Below are 19,536 nucleotides of genomic sequence, written 5' to 3'. Positions count from 1 at the left end.
ATCGAAAAATAATTAAAAAAGTAGCCTGCTCAATATTAAACGTCATCGACAAACAAACAATTTTAACAATCTCCAAAAAATACGAACATTACAACACACTCATTTCGAAACCAGCGTGTGAAAAAATATATAGAAAATCAGAAATCGGTCGGGCCGATCAGAATTCGAGAAGGCTGCACCATAAAAACCTGGACAACGAACGCGCTGCTTCAGTCTGAGAACAGCGCTGACCGGTGCAGCATCCAAATAAGAAATTATATTAGATACAAAACACCAGCAATAGCACCAGAATGGTTAAGGCACCTGCCATCGGCATCGACCTGGGCACCACCTACTCCTGCGTGGGTGTGTGGCAGAACAGCAAGGTGGAGATCATCGCCAACGATCAGGGCAACCGCACCACGCCCTCCTATGTGGCATTCAACGACACGGAGCGCCTTATCGGCGATGCGGCCAAAAACCAGGTGAGCATGAATCAGGTTCAGTCAGATTTTTTTGCCCAAATATGTGGCCTGTGCACGGATATGGTCATCACCGGCTATATACTGTGTATATTTATATGAGAGTGATTTAATAGGAATGGGAGAAATACTATAAATAAATGAAAAAGCAGCGGAAAGTGTGGGTGGGTGGAGCATTGTAGTCCATTTATATATATTTAATAGCTTGATGGAAAATAATTACCTTTCTTTCCTTAAAGGTCGCCATGAACGCCAAGAACACAGTTTTCGATGCCAAGCGCCTGATCGGACGCAAGTATGACGACAAGAAGATCCAGGAGGACCTCAAGCATTGGCCCTTCAAGGTGGTCAACGATGGCGGCAAGCCCAAAATCGAAGTGGAGTTCAAGGGTCAACGCAAGCGTTTTGCACCGGAGGAGATCAGCTCAATGGTGCTGATCAAGATGCGTGAAACTGCCGAGGTATATCTGGGGGGAAAGGTTAAAGATGCAGTGATCACGGTGCCGGCCTACTTCAACGACAGCCAGCGGCAGGCGACCAAGGATGCGGGCTCCATCGCAGGATTGAACGTCCTTCGGATCATCAATGAGCCAACGGCAGCTGCTCTGGCGTATGGATTGGATAAAAATCTTAAGGGCGAGCGCAATGTGCTCATCTTTGACTTGGGCGGCGGCACCTTCGATGTTTCCATCCTGACCATTGACGAAGGCTCCCTGTTCGAGGTAAAATCCACGGCCGGGGACACGCATTTGGGTGGCGAGGATTTCGACAATCGTCTGGTGAACCACTTTTCTGAGGAGTTCAAGCGGAAGCACAAGGCGGATATCAAGGGCAACGCCAGGGCTTTGAGGCGTCTTAGGACCGCTTGTGAAAGGGCCAAGAGGACCTTATCCTCCAGCACGGAGGCATCTCTGGAAATAGACGCCCTTCACGAGGGCATTGATTTCTACTCGAAAATCTCGCGCGCTCGCTTCGAGGAGCTGAACATGGACTTGTTCCGGTCTACAATGCAACCGGTGGAACGAGCTCTCACTGACGCCAAGATGGACAAAAAGGCCATCCACGATGTGGTCTTAGTGGGAGGATCCACACGAATTCCCAAGATCCAGAAGATGCTGCAGGACTTGTTTGGAGGCAAGCAACTGAATCTTTCCATCAATCCCGATGAGGCTGTGGCATATGGAGCCGCAGTTCAGGCTGCGATTCTTACCGGCGTCGGTAGCTCTAAGATCCAGGATCTACTCCTGGTTGATGTGGCTCCCTTGTCACTGGGCATCGAAACTGCCGGCGGGGTGATGACCAAATTGGTGGAACGCAATGCCAGGATTCCGTGCAAGCAACAGCAGATCTTCACCACCTACAGTGACAACCAGAATGCGGTGACCATTCAGGTTTACGAAGGCGAACGAGCCATGACCAAGGACAACAATCTGCTGGGCACTTTTAATCTCACGGGCATTCCCCCGGCACCAAGAGGAGTGCCACAGATAGAGGTTTCTTTTGATCTAAACGCGGATGGCATTCTGAATGTAGGTGCCAAGGATAGCAGCACTGGGCGGTCCGAGAAGATCACCATCACCAATGACAAGGGGCGTCTGTCCAAGGCTGAGATCGATAAAATGCTCTCGGACGCTGAAAAGTACAAGGTGGAGGACGATCGCCAGCGGGAGCGGGTTCAGTCCAGGAACACTCTCGAGGGGTACATCTATGGATGCCGACAGGCAATCGATGAAGCCCCAGCTGGCATTCTTTCCGAGACCGATCGTTCCAAGGTGCGCACCAAGTGCAACGAAGAGACCACCTGGCTGGACAAGAATTCCCTCGCCGAGAAGGTGGAGTACGAGCACCATTTGAAGGAGTGCCAGCGCATCTGCAGCCCGATCATGTCCAAGATACATGCCGGAGGCTCTGCCAAATGTGGTGGCAAGCAGTCGGCTGGCAGTGCCTCCGGTCCCACTGTTGAAGAGGTGGACTAGACACCCCAAAACAAATCTAATTATTCCGCCGCTCGAAAAACTGTATTCTTGAATGTGTAATTTTCAGAAATAAATTAACCCACTTTGGGCGGCGAGTTGTTTGGTCTTTTTAATTACGCAACTACCCAGTGTTGTTTCTATGGCCGTGCTGAGTAAATCGTTCCAGGAGTGGCTCAGCGGGCGGAGTTGTAACGAGCTCCTCCACCCACACTCCTGCCGTCGGGCAGCCTTCGAGAATCTGTTCCGCTTCGCCTGGTCTAATTCAAAGTATTACTTGCCAGTGGTTCTGCTGCACCTGGGAAAGCACAGTCTGCGATCTGGAGGTGCAAATCAGGAGATTCTCTTGGATACTCTGTGGTATTATGCGCAGTTGGTTTTCGGGGGAGTAGTGGATGCGAGTCTTATTTCCATTTCCATGTGCAGTTTGCGGTAGTTATAGTGTTTTTATTTAATAGATAGAAAAGACTTGTTAACTAACCTCTTCAACAGCAATTTTCTTGGAAAGTTTCATTTGTATACATTGCTTTTTATTCCCGCAACTATCGGAGGAGCCTTCTGTGCCTTATTCCCAAAACGCGTGAAGCATCTTCAACACACGGCTATATTTCAGGCTGTAAGTTTATCCAAACTCGAAAAACTCAAGACTTATTTAAACTCAAACTTCATCAGCTCATCGAAAGTCTTCTACTGCACTTGAATCCTTTAAGCAAGCTCCTTGCTTCCTCCTTGTCCTTGCAAACTGCGATCTTTATGATCTGCAGTGCAGTTATCCTGGAGGGCCAACAGAGAAGATGGTACAATGGCTTTTGGTTTTTAACACCAGATGCTCCTAAAGATCCGGAGAACCCCTCCCCGAGCAAATCCTGCACCCATTTGGAACTGGATTGCGGATTGTACATCGTCAGGGGAATACGCAATTATCTCCTAGTAGGACTTGCTCTGGACGTGTTTAGATACTTGGTCAGTAGCTCTAAGCTGAACCAATGGAACCTAAGTCATCTTAACTTTCAATCCACTGCTTGGTTGGGTTGTTACGTGGGGCTATACAGGGTAAAGTAGTAGAATTTTATTTCAAATGTCTATTAGAAGATTAAATACTAAAATCTATATTATTTTCTAGGCAGTTCACTGTTACCTTCGAAGAATACCAATTATAGACGAGTCCTTGAAGCATCCTTTAGCTGGTTTCCTTGGAGGCCTTAGCTATTTGTTCTATCCGAAGCTCACGATTCTGAGCTATGCCTTGCTGGAAGCAATACGTTCTCTATCCCCGAAAAAACACAAACCTCGAAAGTACTCAAAGATTCGATTTGGATGGAGTGACGTCTTGTTTCCCCTATCGCTGGCCTATCTAATCCACAACTATGTGATGGAGGGGCAAAGAGTAAGTGCACTGAGCGGAGTGATTATCGACAGCACCACGGCCAACTAGTGAGTCCAACTAATTATCTGGTTGTTTAAAATAATTTCTAAACCATTTTCTGCCCATTTCAATAGTGCTCGGAACATTGGCAAGCGAATTGCCCGACTGCAGTGAATCCATTAAGGTGTTATGCTTGCTTTTTTAAATATATACTTATCTAATGTTTTGCACATTAACCTATCGCACCTCTGCTGTTTTTTTTTTGTGGGTTTGGGGCCTGGGTACTCAGCAACAGTCTCTTCCGGGACGTCGTCGCGAAATGGTGTCGTCTAGCAAGCTATTGGAGCCACCGATGAACCGGATGCCCTGCACTTTCCTGCACAGTCGTCCGGGTCAGAGCTGCACCCAGGCTTTTCTGTGGAATGTGTACCGGAACCATGTGTCCAGTGGGAAATACTATCTACCCCTACTGCTGGTCTGGTAGAGATTTGGTTTCAGTTGGATTTAATTTGGTTTCTGCCGAGATCCCAAGTTAAACTTATAATATTTAATTTTCTTTTCAGTTCCCCTTGGCTCTGAAATGGCGACGCCTTTCGGATAGAAAGACCATAATGCCAGTGGTTTGGAACTATCTACAGGCCACTAGTTTCGCTTCCTTCATCAATGCCGTCACTTTTTATCTGATTTGTATGGCCCGGAGATACTATGGTCGTTTTACGTTTATTTTCACTCCCTCTATGTCCTGCTGGCTGGCCTCCCAACTTTGCTGGTGGATGCCACCCCAAGTGCTCCTCTACTTTGTGAGTGGTGTCACCCATGCAGTAAGTCCACATCCGAGTCACCTATATTTTGTGTTAACTTTTATATTTGAAGGCCATGGAAACGCTAATGCGATACTTTAATGTGCCCTTGGTGCACTCTCGTTTGGGCCAGACACTTGTGTTTATGATCTGCTCTGTAATTGTGATTCATTACCAGCAAGAAAAGAAATACTCTGGTTTCTGGTTCATACGTCCTGCTGCTTTGCAAAAGGATTACCAAAAAAGGACGATGATACAACGACTGAGACAAAGCCTTAAGGAAATAAGTAATTATATGGGTGTTGGTCTAATACTAGATCTTGTGAATCCCATTCGAAAAAGGAGCCTCAGAAGTTTACGTCTTAAGTCAACCACCTTTTTGGTCGGCTATATGGGACTGTTTAAGGTTAAGCATTTAACCTTAAAAGCAATTTAATTTTTTTAATTTTAAATATCTCTCTTTAGTTGCTGCAATCTTTGCTTTTAGAAAGATTTAATTTAAAACAAACCAACGCTTTGGCGGCTTTTATTAGCGGTTCTGCCTTTGCCTCTTTAAATCGCCTGACATTCATGTGTTTTGCTGTGGTCACAGCCAGCCAGGCTGCTTGGCTGCAGGTTTGTTCCAAGGATTCCAAAGAAGATCCCCAACTAGCATCTATTCAAAGGATACCCTGGTCCAAGCTTCTTATACCCTGCAGTCTGGCGTATCTGGTGCACATTTTCTTTTACCATTCCCAATACCTGAACGAATTGGCCAGGGACTTTATTGACTCCACATGCGATAAGAAGTAGTTCAGATAATATAATCACCTAATTTTGACTAACAACTTTTCTGATTTCAGTGGCCAACGACTTTTTGATTTATTGAACTTCCAAGATGAAAACATGGTAGTTGCAGCCGTCGTTAAAAGGTCGCCAGAAGCCTCATTTTGGTTTTAATTACAAAAAGGATGTAATTTGTGAAGAAATAATTATGTCACATTGAACTAAATGAATCGATGATAAACAAGTTACTATGTTTAAATATCAATTCGTTAGGCATTGACAAAATATTATCATAAATTATGTGCATAAATTAATTTTTAAACCAAACAAAAGCTTGCTTTGAAGCTACTGGCGATATCGCAAACTTTGGAGACATCGCCAGTACGGTATCACATGGGGATATCCCTTAAGTTGATTAAATAAATTGAAACACATATAAACAAGGCATAATATTTATTGTAATATCAGTTTAAAATTGGTAGATGAGTTCTTCAACAAATCCAGTTTAGGCATCGTTGGCGAGCCATATGTCAGAAGTGCAATCACCACCAGGGTAACGCATTTCATGAGGCAGACCAGGTCCATAGGGTTCATTGCCAAAGTCCACCAGGAAGTCTTCATTGAGAGCAAAGCCACCGTTCACAGTATCCACATCGATCAAGACAATGTGACCTCCCTTAGACACCATTTTGGGATAAAACTGAAAGCAGTGGGAATTTAGTTTCTGTTTAAGATATCCTTTAAATATCCTTCTTTTATAAACCAACCTGCTTATCCCAAGGGGAGTAAAGAGATGATGAAACATACAATCGTTTTCCATCCAAGGAGAGCTGCATCATTTGGGGACCGCCTTCCAAACGGCGCCCCTTGACATAACGTGCTGGTGGTCTTTCCTAAAATATAGTGTTATCAAAACATTATTCCTAAATAATCTTAAAATACAAACCTTAAGTTCCTTATCTTCCTTGACAACCACATTGGGCAAATCACTGGCTATGGCGCCTCCCAAAAACAACTGACCCGTGAGTTTTGGATTCTCAGGATCGGTAATATCGTATTGCCGAACATCTCCATGACGCCAGCAGTTCACATACAGGAATCGATCGTCCAGGGATATGATAATATCCGATATCATTCCACCCATACTTTCCGCCTTTCCACTGCCGGTGTCGACCAATTTCTCGGGAATGTCAATCACCTTCTTGGCCTCGAACTCATCGGAATTGTCCTTTTTCTTGAAATAGAATACTTTGGCATTCAAAGCACAGCCAACAAATCCTTCAGCTCGTTTGGGATTGTGCAGAAACCGGATCTCCAAAGGAGTTATTCCATCCGATCCTAGATCGATGGTCTGGTAAAGGGTCTGTGTGGACCACTTGTAGAAGTTGAGACGACAGCCATACTGGGTCATGTCATCGAGGTCTTTTGTCTGCCATCCCCTGAAAATGACATGTTTTTAAATAATATTTTAAAATGTTTTAAATATTTTGTACCGTCGCCATTTGTTGGGAGCTCCCCACTCGGATGACACCATGACATCGAAATACGGTTGATACCAAAAGTCATAGCCGCACAAAGCCTTCTTCTCGCCCTTAGTCCAGGTGCCAATGCAATTGAACTCGGAGTCGAAAAGGATAAATTCGCCCTTGGCATATCCTTCGGCATCGCCCATCACCGATATCATGATATTTCCGTTGGCCAAACAATGGGTGGTATGAGGGCCCGTAACATTGTGGCTTTTTAGCACATCGCCGTCAATAACTTTAACGATTTCCGGCTTGCGTGGATCCTTCACCACATCGAGGATATAGATAAAGTCGGAATTCAGAGATGGTAGAATTAAACGGTTTCTCTTGGGAATTTTATCAGCTTTCTCGTCCACGATATAGCAACTCGAACAGGCGTTCCAACCAGAGTGATGCAGTTCATCGCCCTTTCGATTTGTAAATGTGCGATGAACAATCTAAAAAAAGTAAAATTAGAAAAGAAAAGTAAAAAATCTATAATCTATTATTTTTTTATACTAAAATTCCATTTAATCTGCAACTGATTTATTATAAAAAACATAAACAACTTGAGTAGAACTAATTCAATTAAGCAAAGTGTTTGTGTTGATTTCTATTTACCTGACAGTAGGTGGGGCTCTCTGGATCCACATCGACTGTGGACAGATAGTCGCCGTGGGGCTCATCCAGATTGGGCTGGACGGTGACAGTGTAGAGGAGCTTCTCCCGGGGGCCACTCCTCATGGCATCCAGGGGGGTTGCGTAACCCGGTCCGTGGCAACAGGCTGGAGAGAAACACAAATAATTATCAAAATTGCTTGGAATTCGTATTCAGATCGGGCAGGGAATGTGTTTGTATACTAAACACGTCGTTCCGTACATTTTGTGGACATTGCTTGGCGAAGAACAGAAACCAAATGAGAATCGAATGATACGGAGCAAGACCTTTATACACAAGCCTATAAATGATTGTGTATGCTCTCTCGAAAACAAAACACAGAAAACCGGTCCGCCCGGCTTTCTTATCAAGAAAAACAGTATAAGTTTGTAAATGGGAGGAAAGATAATTAGATATTTTCCACTTTTCCCTTTATTTTATAGCCCCTTTATTCGATTTTGACATGAAATTAAGTTAAGCTGTAAACAAAAATTGTGAAATAGTTTCTAAATTGTATGTACATATATATATTTTTTGTTTTATAAATAATTCCAAAGCTGATAACAGCGGAAAGAAATCAAAACAAAGTTTTTATAAAACTTATTCAAGTTTATATATTTGCGTTAATAAAAAATCAATTCATTATTTTCAATCTTTATATAAATCTTTCATACACATAAACCGACTTTATTAAAGTTTTTTGTTAGTAAATTATTCTTAAAACAACTTTTTAGTTTTGTTATGGGCAGCACTTTTTGTTTGAATTTTCGCGCGTCAATCAGATGGGCCATCTTCAATAACAGATGTTTTTCTATGTCGCTGATAGTGTGACGCTGTTAAGCACCTGTTATCTAACAGTTTTTTTTAAGTTCCTTTCGGCGAGATTTTAACAAATAAACATGAGTTTTTTGAAGAATTTTAAGATTGTGGCAGCGGCTCCATTGCGCTATTCTTCAACCTCAACACATTCCCACCGCCGACGGGTGGTGATTACCGGCAGTGGAGCTGTCACACCGCTGGCCAACAATGTGGCGGATTCCTGGCGTCGCATCCTAGCCGGCGAATCGGCAATCTCTAAGCTGGGACCAGAATTTAAGGGATTGCCCTGCCAGGTGGCTGCACAAATACCAAAGGACTCTCTTCAACTGGACAAACACCTGAGCAAGTCGGACATCAAGCTGATGAGCCCAGCCACCCAGTTGGCGGTACTGGCGGCCGAGGAGGCGCTGACCACCGGACGCCTTAATCCCAAGGAGTTGAGTGAGGAACAGAAGGAACGCTTCGGCGTCTGTGTGGGCATGGGAATGTTTGATCTTGCGGAAGTTTATAGCACCTGGAACCAGCTGCAAAGGGGTTACAACAGAGTAAGCCCCTTTTTCGTGCCCCGACTCCTGCCCAGCATGGCATGTGGCCACATCAGCATGCGACATGGTCTCAGAGGACCGAACCACTCAGTCTCAACGGCGTGTGCAACAGGTGCTCATGCTTTGGGCGACGCCATGCGATTCATCCGTAATGGAGATGCTGACGTGATGCTGGCCGGAAGCGGTGAAGCCTGCATAGATCCTCTATCCATCGCCGGATTCTGCAGATTAAGGGCTCTGAGCACCGCCTTTAATGACAGCCCCGGTGTAGCCTCCAGGCCCTTTGACAAGTCCCGAGATGGCTTTGTGATGGGGGAAGGAGCGGCAGTGCTGTTGCTCGAGGAACTGGAGCATGCCCGCGCTAGAGGAGCACCCATTTTAGCGGAACTCTTGGGCTACGGGTTGTCGGGCGATGCCTACCACATTACGTCCCCCAGTGAAGATGGGACCGGAGCTACGCTGGCCATGAAGCGGGCCATCCAAGATGCAGGAATCAGTGCTGAGGAAGTCACCTATGTCAATGCCCATGCCACCTCTACACCCACTGGCGATCGGATCGAATCCCATGCTATTTCTCGAGTCTTCGGTGATCATACCTCAAATGTGAGGGTTTCCTCAACGAAGGGAGCCCACGGGCATCTGCTGGGCTCTTCGGGGAATCTGGAAGCACTGTTTGTAGTTCATGCCTGTGCGGAAAACAAGCTGCCGCCCTCCATCAACATAGAGCAGCTGGATGTGGACATCGATGTGGTAACCAAGTCCGTGGAGTGGTCTCCAAACCAGAATCGTCGCATCGCCCTCAAGAATTCGTTTGGCTTTGGGGGCACTAATGCCTCCTTGTGCATTGCCAGCTACTCGGAATAGAAGCTCCTCCGCAACTTGTTAACTAATTTTACACAAAAAAAAAACGTAAATAAAATCCTTAGATGTTTGCATATTTTTAGGAAAAATGTTTAGTTTTAAAACTTTATTTGGAAAACTTTTTTTTCGGTTGCTCGGTCTCGCGTCTCGTTATCATCGTCATCGGTCATCGGTGTCTGCTCTGTAAAAATTGTAATGCGTATTGCTATTATCCAATGCGCACTGTATGTACTGTTATATTGTATATCTGTATATAATATATATATATAGGTATATAATTATGTATATAGCTCTGTTTGATTTGCTTCTGTTGCTTGTCTCTCTGTTTTTTGTTGTTATTGCTGTTTTCGCTGCCAGTCACAAGTAAAAAAAAAAAACTAATATTTTGTTTAAATTAATGGTATGTGAGTTAGTAAGAGTGTGGGAAATAAAAACAATTGATTTTTTTTTTAAGAACAATCGCGCGGCTTTAGCAGGGGTCATGTTGTTGTTGTTTTTGGGGACTGTATTTGACAAATTTTGTTGCAGCTTTCGATCCATTCTTTTCACTTAACTAACTGTTTTTAATTTGAAGTTGTTGTTTTTTTTTATTTTACAAAATTGCTTAATATTTTAAGTTAAAAATATGTTGGCTTACAATCGAATCTTCATCATAATCATTTAATTTTATTGGTTTTCTGTGTATATTGTATGTTCCTCTGCCGGTTCTCCGCCCTAGACACGCTCTGTTATCTATGAAGTTGACACACACCATGTCATGGATACATTTTTAAATGTATCTGCGGCTTAGACTCCTATCAATGTATGTATATGCGTAAATAATATTCTATATGTGGATTTTGGGGTGTGTGTGTGGGTTGTAATTATGTATGCGTGGATAGCTATTTTAAATTACTGAACTTTCACTTTCGATTGTTGTTTACATAAATTATGAAAATACATTTTTATTCGAATTTTAACGCTTTACCCTTTACTGTACACTTTCGTTTTCGTTATAATTTTGCACGTCACATTTATTAACAAATTTTTTTATTAAAATTTTATTTACTTTTCAATTCTAAAGCATTCAAACATGTATGTATGACTTTTAATAATGCATTTTCAAATCTGGGCTGAAAATTATTTAAAACTTACGGAGGCCTTTTCATAATTACGTATCTGGTTCTTAGCTAGGTATACAGGCTTAGGAATTTTTAAGTGGAACTTTAAAACGACAGAAAACATATGTATATCTCGACATGCACACAAATATTAAAAAGAACAAACCAATGCAAAGGCTGTCTAGGCTAAAAAAATATATATATAAGATAAATGAACGTACATTTGAGTTTCATGCTTTGAGGCCTACACTTTAAAAGTAAAAGTGTACTTAGAGTGTGTTTTGGGGTGTGTGTATGTTTTTGCGATCGGTGTGTGTTGAGATTTTAAATTTAAAAAAATATATAAAATATTTATAAATATTTTGTTTTGTTTTGTTTGTTTGTTTCCACATTCTGTTTACTGTTTACTACAGACCTTAACACTCATTATCTTACTATTTGTTTTCCTTTTTAAAAAGACATCTATTTAAGCGCTAATAAAGTGGTTGGTTTTTGTGGCTGCTATCGGTTCTTGCTGTCATACAGTGCGGCTGATCCTAACTACACTGATCCTAAGTTGAATGCCTATTCGGTCTGTTTCTGTTTCTATTTTAGGTTTTGCTTTTGCTCCGGGTTATGATGTATAGTATGTACATGGCAAGCCCGTTAAACCAGAGAATGCTTACTAGTTAAGCAGTGCATCCATGGTGTATGGAAATGGAGGATGTTGCTGCTCGAATCTGTTTGCTGAAGACGAAAACAACTTGGTTGCTGCTACTGCTGCTAACGCAGATTTAACCGATGTGTCTGCCGGCGACGGTCAGTCCAGTATGACGATTTGTGATTCAATGGGCCTGCTACTAGGCTCGGGGGCAGCAGGCTTAATGGGCAGTGTGCGCCATGGTTTCCGCGCCGCCCGGCGCAGATCCACGGCAGAGAGTATTTTTCGCGTTTTTCTGCAAAAATTCAAAGTCATTTTCTAGTGAAATTTTTCACAAATGGATGTGCAATGACTCACTTGTGTGTTTCGTTGGCCCTAAAATAAACATCGTCGGGTGCATCCATCCAACTGATGACCTGTTTTCGCCCGTTTCCTCCCCTTGCCATTTGCGCAATTTTTTGTTTGCCATTAAGCTAAAAATTAAATAAATTATTAAACAACAAAAGGGAAAAATACTATCTCCAAACTTACATGATGTCTGGAGAGCGGTTGTCCGGATGCAGCCATCATGGCTGCGAACTGCTCGGGGCTGGGACAATGCGAGGGCATGGGGTCCTTGTTCGGTCGCTTGGCAGGCGGTCCGCTGGGAACTATAGTAACTGCAACGGTAGGAAACCTTCCATTACCAAACCTCTTCTTATAAGAAAATCCATCTTGAATACAACCTTCTGTGCCATTGAGTTGCTCTTCGTGCGCTCGCTTCCGTATCGTTGACGTGGCTTGCGTTGGAATAATGGTGAGCTCCTTATCAGCCGGCACTGCCACAACGTCGGGGGACTTGTTGGGCACTCGGTCGTAGACTAGACTGCCGTCAGCTGCTTTCGGGGGTTTCGGGAATGAGACGACAGCCGGTTGGGGCATTTTATCCTTCGGTGTCAGCACGAGCCATTCGTGCGGGCCGCTGCCCGGCGCACCTAAACGATTGGCAATCTTTGTGACGCTGCCACGATCCTTGGGCTTGAGCAGGAGCAGTTTCTTTATTTCCGCCTGTGATTTTCCACTAATACGATTCGTAACTACAGAAGATATTAAATTAGTAAGTATTTGTGGATTGAGAGACTGAAAAGTAAACTCACATTCTTGTTTCACCAGTAGCGAGTTGACCGCGTACGCACTTTGCCGCGCCGCCTTCTTCGGCTTGACGATATTGCGGCAGATTACACGTGCCACCCGGGTCATCGGATTGGTGTGCAAGTAAAAGGCTGTGCGCGTCTTCATAATGGGTCGCGGGGATCCAGAGCTGATGGCGATGCCGTGCGCTTGTGCGTAGTGGCGGGCCAGGTGGGTCTTCAGCTTGAACTCCTTACCGCAATTGACAATCGAACATCTATCATGGAAGATAAAAGTTAAGTTAAAGAATCAGGAATCAAATAATGGTGAATATAGTACCTGTGCAACTGACGATTGGTTAGATCACTGATTTTGTCATCGTCGTTAAGGTCAACTACTGTGGTGGGCATTCCTCCACTACCCGCTCCCGCAGAAGTCGGTGTGGTTGCAGTCGTTGATCCTTTCTTTTTGGAGTCAGCATCGCTCCCATCACCCTTGGTCGCCGATTTCATACTGCCGTATCTTCGCCAATACTCCCAACAGCTCTGGCACAGACGACACGTACTGTGTCCACTACTGACCGAGTTCCACTGTAAAAAGAAATGTTTACATTTAATAAAAACTCTCTTTAATTATTGTTTCTACTTACCTGTGATGATTTGGTGGCTCCGCATGATTCGCAGGGTTTGCCATTGTTGGAGAGATCGGTGCCCCCGTTGGTGGTGCCATTGTAGATTCCACTACCTGTCTTTGCGGCGGCTCCGTTGCCCTTTCCATTATTGTTGTATTGCGGGATGTAGACCTGCTTGAGCTTCAGTTCCGCCTCCACGGCCTTGACACGTTTCTGCTGGACATACCGATCGGTGGTCTTCCACATGTAGTAGTACTCAATAATCTGTTTCAGCGTTTTCCAAGGCAGCTGTTTGAAACAGAGGGAATGTTAGCAGCAATTCAATCATATAATTTGAAGCCTAAGTGGGGTACTTACGAAATCTTGTCGAATGTCGTTAAAGTCTTTGCCGTATTTGTCCAGCGCCTCCTCAAAGAGATTTGCCTCCGAAGCACTCCAATCCTCGATTTCATCGCGACAGAGCACCGGGCCAGTGGAAGGAACTAACGAGGACATGGCCTCCTCAATCGAATACTCATGCTTATGAAGAATATTCATTGCATGAAACTAAAATAAAAGAAAAATAATTAAGATATTTAAGAAGATTACTGTCGAAGATGGTTACTCACCAGTGTGATGTCCCTGCTGGCCGCTGCGGCAGACATATGGAGCGAAGGTTGCTTTACCGAACTGCTGCAGTCGAGGGCGCGGGCAAAAGTACCAATGGAGCGGGAGACCACAAGGAACTGGTCGATCTTGCGATCGGTCAGGCTGTGCTCCGGCGTCCACACCAGCGATTCGAGTTCCTCCAGCTTCCGTTCGTCCGTGGTGGTATCCTTGAGCTTGGCGGGTATATCACACTGGTAGCGGCTGCCTACTCTGATTTCGCCCTTGTCCGCCAGCAGCGTCTTTTGATTCGGATCGAATACCAGACAATAGAAGAATGTATCCTGCAATTAATTAATGGAGAAGATAGGGTTTTAATAAATACAGAAATTTCAATTATTAACTAATTCCCTTGCACTTTTAGAAGGCTACTACCAACTCACGTCTTTATTGAGATAGCTCTGCAGGGACTCCGTTTCGTTGAGCAACGTGACGGAGCACTTGCCTCGTATTTGTGTGGCGGGTATCGACTCTACTTGGCGTGACAGGAACAGCTCGCGGTGCTTGATCTGATAGCGCTGCTTGCTAGTCAGCGCCTCACCCTTTTCGGCATCGCTTCCGCCACCACCAGCTCCACCGCCACTGGCAGTGGAACTGTTGGTGTTGTTGGTGGTGCCGCCGCTGTTGGTACTATTGCCGGAATTTCCAGTCGCTGAACCCGCGCCGCCTCCAGAAGATTGCGTCGGGCTGGTGCGCTCCTCATCCAGGGCAGCTGTAACAAGATAGATGGGATTAGTTTTTATCCATAATTTATCTACCAAAAGAACTACTAATTATAAATCTATTAATTACTACTTAAAGTTAAACAAAAAGTTGAAATGAAAATATGAATGAGAACAACGGGTAGAATCTATCTACTTGAAAGAGAGTGGCATTCCGGATAGAGTTCAGACTACGTGACTACGATTGAAAAACGAGCCGGAGCTGGGTGTACCTATTGAAGGGTCGAGGACAGCTTGGGCAGCCTGCTCCTCGCCCACGGGTGTGCGGAGCCAGGTCTTCTTCAGCTTGGTCGCCAGCGGTGAGTCCTCGGCGGTGGCCACTGATGCGTTATATGAATATTGATTTAATGTTTAATGTTAAATGCATTTGATTAAAATATATGTTTTATTTACAATGTATTTTTAATTTACAAACATAAAACTTAAATAATAAAAAACAGCTGAAAGTGAGGTCTGTTTGCTAAGAGGGGCGGTGACGTTGACAGAGCTCAAGTCATAAATTAAAAAACTAAAAATAGCTAACTATTTAGAAACAAAGTTTTAGTTATACCCCTTGTAGTTATAAATATTTATACCCCTTCTAAAAAAAAATAATCATATTTATTTGATGACTTCTCTAAAAAATGTGTAATCTTTTTTGGAATTTGTGGAACAGAGCAGTTTCCCTCATGATTTCTCTGAAAGTTTACAGAAGCTGATTAAAAAATGTACGCTTCCCGGAGAAGATGAAATTGGGGCGTGGGTGCATCCCAGAGTCACAGGAAAAGAGGCAACGCCAAAAGCCGAGCCAGAACCGTAGGTGTTTTTCTGTATTTGTGTTTGTTTCGGACGCCGAAGGATGAAAAAGGAAGCGGCAGCAGCTGAATGGCAGGGGTAATGGGATGGCCGGGTGGATGACTGTTCGGCGACTATAGATAGGACACACACACACAAACACACTATCACCCAAAGTGGGTGGGGCGGTTGCAGAGGGATTTGTTTGCTTTTGGCCGGTTTCGGAGCATTGTGGTTTATCGAATGCCCTGCTGCCCTGCCCGCTCACCTGAGAAGTTCAAGGCCTGCTATTGACTTGCCGATTAGCACCTGGGCATTAGCGGGGCTATAAAATATTATTTTTAAAACAAACAAAGCGACAATGAATGGGGAATTTTAAACTAAAAATACTTTAGTATATATAATAAATTAATAAAGATACTTCCAAACAATATAGAACTTGAAAATATCCTTATATTATATAGCATACTCGGCATACTTGTCCTCCAAAGAGTATCTTTAGTTCGGCATACTTTCAGATACTTTTCGGCGACCGTGGCTGTACAGTTGAAAATTTCGGGGTTGGAATATCGGCACACTTGTGCCACAAATCTAGACTTTTTGCGCTAATTTTGAATGCCTGATTAGCAAGTGGCCTGCCAAAAGGTGGCACACGCATTCAAAACTCGCTCGTAGCCCAAACAAAAAAAAAATATAAATAAATAAATAATAATATTTAAAAAAAAAAAAGGAAACCAAGATGACAGCGGACTGGTGATGTTAAGGCCAAAAAGACCAAAAAGGGGTTGCGTTAATGGGCATTGTTGGCGCATGTCGAGGGGTGCTTGGGGGTGGTGGTGAAGGTGGGGTTGGGGGTGTTAGGTCAGACCCACGGAAAACGCATTTTCGTTAGGTCACGTATCGAATTCGAGTGGGTGGCGGCCAAAGCCAAAAACTCAACCGAGTGGAGAGCGTGTTCTTTTTTTTTGATATTTATTTTTATTTTATTTTTCTGTGGAAGGGGTGGGGGGTACTGGTTGGATGGGAGGGGCGGGGGGGTGAAGGTGCTGTATGTGTATGTATACACAAATGCAAAGCGCGCCTCTCTGCGTGTGCCACATTGCTGTAGCTCGAGTTTGCTCCACACTCTGCTCCATACCATCATACCCCAGCCCCCCCCCCAAAAAATGTTGGCTTGAAAATTTTGGTGCACACACAGCAGTACAGTAAAGCGTAGCTATGTGTGTGTGTGTGTGTGTGAGCCAGCTTTTCAGAGGTAGACAGCAAGTCTACCTACAGCCGAGACCGAGAGTATCACATTCACATTGACGCCGGCGCCGCCTAGCAGCAACCCAAAAACATTCCACCAACAACACCAAGAGGGGGTACAGTGCAGCTCACCTCATAAAAGGGGCACTTCATTAAACAAATATATCTTATTTTTAATAAAAACAAGTTCTAATTTAAAACAACCCTCAAGTACTTAAACCCGAATATTTAATTATAATTTAATCTAAAATCTCGAGTTCATTTTATGGAGGCTCCACTGCCTATTTATGTGGATGCGACGGATACTGGACGAAATCCGTTTTCTCTCCGCCTTTACAGTTGTTGTCATTGCGGTTCTTGTTGCTCTGGATGTTTGACTGCGGTGGGTGGTGGGTGGTTGCTCAGATAAATGGGCTGGATGGGCTGAATGGGTGGATGGACTGGAAGCTTGGGTGTACTAATGGTTTGGGCGACTTTTTCACATTGCACCTTTTGGATTTTCGGTGTTCTGGAGTGTCAGTATGCCTAGCAGATCTTCTCATCGGGTTTCAACTTGTAACTTGTTTGAAGGCCGCAACAACACCAACAACAACGACTCTTAGAAACCTAACCTCACTTTGTTACCAAAAAAAAAAAAACCATTAAACAGGTACAGGAGGAATGGAAGGAGGAGGGGGACTTGGAGCTAGGATCGGAAGGGGTATACTCACGTTGATGTTTGTCGGCCAGCTGGACGAGCGGATTGGGCAGATCGCGACGCCGGTAGAAGCACATGACCTTCGCTTCCACATTGCCGGTTTGGTTTTTATTTAGCTCTTCGATGCGTCGTATTAAGTAGGGACTATTCGGCGTTGTCTCAACGTAGACGTAGTCTGAAAAAAAATAAATTTGAAACTACTGGTTTAGCATAAAAGAATACATAAATTAATTTTCTCAAAACAAGCCACGGCTTTTAGAATGGGAGGGGGAGGTCAGAAGAACGAATGGGGGGATGAACAGAAAAACTCCATTCATTAGTAAGCCTACGTCACAGGTAAACGCACACACACACACACACACACCTAGGCGTTTAAACGTGGCTTAATTACAGTTACCAATACAGTCTAAAGCTATGCGCGTTGCTCAATTAAATACAAATGTGGGCATCCATCCGTCCAACCAACCGAACTATAGGAGTAACAACGGCAATCCAAAAGATTTGCAGCGGAACCTGTAGTTGACCATTACACAGAGAAAAAAAATGGTATTCTTATGGCCATTTGGATCAATTGATGACTATAACCATTATCCAATGAGAAATAAATAAATAAAAGTCCTTTTTTTTTGTTTTTCGGGATGCAGGGAGGGGGCATGGGGGGACAAATAGATGGAGAGAGATGAAAAAGAAAGTGGGGACGCAGCGAGAAAGCATGGTTACGGTTGTACGTGTGTGCGTGGCCATTAAAAATGGCAAACAAAAAGCGCTGATGGCGACATTATATTATATACAATTCTGAGAGCATTAAAAACTCTTAAAAAAAGGGAATACAAATCTTGAAGATATACTTTTATTTTTATTTTGATTCTGTTAATTAGCCGTTTACGTTTTAAAGTTCATTTGCATTTTCAACAAGCACTAACACACACACACACACACACAAACACACACACTGAGACACAGACTTGAGAAAAGCAGGTGAAGACACCGTACAATAACGTCATCGCAATGAGAGCAAGAGGGATGGAAGACGAAAAGTGCGTAAGAAGGGGGTCTAGATGGGGGTAGAGCTGCTCAAAATGCTCATTAGCATAAGAAAACACAACAGAGCGGTCGGCTCACCCAAAAAAGAGAGATACACTTTATCCACAAACACACACAAACACACAACGCTTGGGGCATCCCAATTCGGCAAATGCAATGCTACTTCGTTCTCATTACGCTTGCACCAGGTTCTGGGTCCGGGTCTTGTGGGAGACCCTTCCGAAAAAATGCTGCCTAACGCCACTGCCTGGAGAACAACCACACATACACACAGGCTTATCGGAAGGAACATGTCAAAAACACTTGCTGCAGCTGCTACACTTTTGAGCATTTCAATTTTCAGAAAAAGTAAAGCTCCGCTACTAAAGATGTCCCTTAAATGGATCAAGTAGGGGTCCATGTGAGTGATAAGGATTTTTCGGCAATTAAAATGCACTTTCATTATTTCGTAGAGGGACTTCTCAGACACAACACACTCACACACACAAAACACACACAAAACACACACACACACTGTGAGACGGCGGCGCCGATAACGAAAGATGATAGAAAAGCGAGTACGGGAAAATTTTTCTCACCTCCGACTCGATACATATTTGTGGCCATTTTCACTATGCTGCCGTTGTGTTTCAGTCCGCACCAAAACTTTCACATGTAAAGCACTCGGCACTCGCTTAGCACTGCTTTTTCAATGTTTCTGTTTCAAATTAGCGCACATTTATTTGCATAAAACGGGAGTTGTTATGATTGCATTTTTCACATAAGACGCGTTTTTTTCGTCGCCATCTTACTCTAAAAAATACACACACACACACAACGCCGAGTAAACAGCTGCACCAGGGATGTATTTATGCAACCGATAACTACGTATCGATATATCGATCAGATTTTTTATTGAAATTAAAGTTTAAATTAAAAAATTAAGTTAAATTTTTATAACAAATAGATTTAAAAAACAAAAGCCAAAAAAAATATATAACATATAAAATACATTACATTTAAAACAAAGTGATTAAGCTGATATTTTTATGTTTGTGATAAAAACTTTTTATTTTTAAAAAAATCTAACTGAAAATTTAATTTTTTACTATTTAAATACTAATAAAAATAGGAAATTTATCATTGATGTTATCCCTACGTATAATAAAATTGTTAATTTGATATAAATTGAT

General features: G+C 43.4%; 6 protein-coding genes across 7 annotated transcripts; 4 read left to right on the top strand and 2 right to left on the bottom strand.

Moving 5' to 3' along the window:
- The first annotated feature begins 69 nt into the window (after nucleotides 1-69).
- Nucleotides 70-2,534, top strand: Hsc70-2 (Heat shock protein 70 cognate 2). Its single transcript, XM_017249026.3, has 2 exons — nucleotides 70-464; nucleotides 701-2,534. The coding sequence occupies exons 1-2, from the start codon at nucleotides 291-293 to the stop codon at nucleotides 2,435-2,437; spliced, it is 1,911 nt and encodes a 636-aa protein (XP_017104515.2). The 5' UTR covers nucleotides 70-290; the 3' UTR covers nucleotides 2,438-2,534.
- Nucleotides 2,535-2,553: 19 nt separating this feature from the next.
- LOC108130536 (transmembrane protein 135-like) lies at nucleotides 2,554-4,036 on the top strand. The gene is made up of 5 exons (XM_017249035.3): nucleotides 2,554-2,866; nucleotides 2,927-3,050; nucleotides 3,107-3,487; nucleotides 3,558-3,868; nucleotides 3,935-4,036. Exons 1-5 carry the CDS (start codon nucleotides 2,577-2,579, stop codon nucleotides 3,972-3,974), a joined length of 1,146 nt encoding a protein of 381 aa, XP_017104524.3. The 5' UTR covers nucleotides 2,554-2,576; the 3' UTR covers nucleotides 3,975-4,036.
- Nucleotides 4,037-4,117: 81 nt separating this feature from the next.
- On the top strand, nucleotides 4,118-5,573 carry LOC108130704 (uncharacterized). Its single transcript, XM_070281371.1, has 5 exons — nucleotides 4,118-4,275; nucleotides 4,364-4,621; nucleotides 4,674-5,006; nucleotides 5,066-5,388; nucleotides 5,443-5,573. The coding sequence occupies exons 1-5, from the start codon at nucleotides 4,120-4,122 to the stop codon at nucleotides 5,537-5,539; spliced, it is 1,167 nt and encodes a 388-aa protein (XP_070137472.1). The 5' UTR covers nucleotides 4,118-4,119; the 3' UTR covers nucleotides 5,540-5,573.
- Nucleotides 5,574-5,799: 226 nt separating this feature from the next.
- On the bottom strand, nucleotides 5,800-7,922 carry LOC108130703 (methanethiol oxidase). Its single transcript, XM_017249293.3, has 6 exons — nucleotides 7,751-7,922; nucleotides 7,492-7,655; nucleotides 6,859-7,328; nucleotides 6,312-6,804; nucleotides 6,133-6,258; nucleotides 5,800-6,065 (listed from the first exon to the last, which is right to left on the bottom strand). Exons 1-6 carry the CDS (start codon nucleotides 7,761-7,763, stop codon nucleotides 5,871-5,873), a joined length of 1,461 nt encoding a protein of 486 aa, XP_017104782.2. The 5' UTR covers nucleotides 7,764-7,922; the 3' UTR covers nucleotides 5,800-5,870.
- Nucleotides 7,923-8,356: 434 nt separating this feature from the next.
- On the top strand, nucleotides 8,357-9,842 carry LOC108130594 (3-oxoacyl-[acyl-carrier-protein] synthase, mitochondrial). The gene has a single exon (XM_017249138.3). It carries the CDS (start codon nucleotides 8,428-8,430, stop codon nucleotides 9,754-9,756), a length of 1,329 nt encoding a protein of 442 aa, XP_017104627.2. The 5' UTR covers nucleotides 8,357-8,427; the 3' UTR covers nucleotides 9,757-9,842.
- Nucleotides 9,843-10,292: 450 nt separating this feature from the next.
- MTA1-like (metastasis associated 1-like) lies at nucleotides 10,293-19,177 on the bottom strand. 2 transcript variants are annotated; one of them, XM_017249136.3, is made up of 13 exons: nucleotides 18,943-19,177; nucleotides 17,334-17,495; nucleotides 14,814-14,921; nucleotides 14,263-14,591; nucleotides 13,843-14,163; nucleotides 13,592-13,780; nucleotides 13,253-13,522; nucleotides 12,943-13,193; nucleotides 12,630-12,880; nucleotides 12,219-12,569; nucleotides 12,025-12,152; nucleotides 11,851-11,966; nucleotides 10,293-11,788 (listed from the first exon to the last, which is right to left on the bottom strand). In XM_017249136.3, exons 1-13 carry the CDS (start codon nucleotides 18,968-18,970, stop codon nucleotides 11,653-11,655), a joined length of 2,640 nt encoding a protein of 879 aa, XP_017104625.2. In that variant the 5' UTR covers nucleotides 18,971-19,177; the 3' UTR covers nucleotides 10,293-11,652. The 2 variants fall into 2 exon arrangements, with proteins under 2 accessions (XP_017104625.2, XP_017104626.2); XM_017249137.3 differs by lacking the exon at nucleotides 14,814-14,921.
- Between the last annotated feature and the right edge of the window lie 359 nt (nucleotides 19,178-19,536).

Source organism: Drosophila bipectinata, chromosome 3R, assembly GCF_030179905.1.
Source record: "Drosophila bipectinata strain 14024-0381.07 chromosome 3R, DbipHiC1v2, whole genome shotgun sequence".
Classification (NCBI taxonomy): domain Eukaryota; kingdom Metazoa; phylum Arthropoda; class Insecta; order Diptera; family Drosophilidae; genus Drosophila; species Drosophila bipectinata.
Note: the sequence above shows the minus strand (reverse complement) of the source record. Positions and strands in the feature narration are given on the sequence as shown.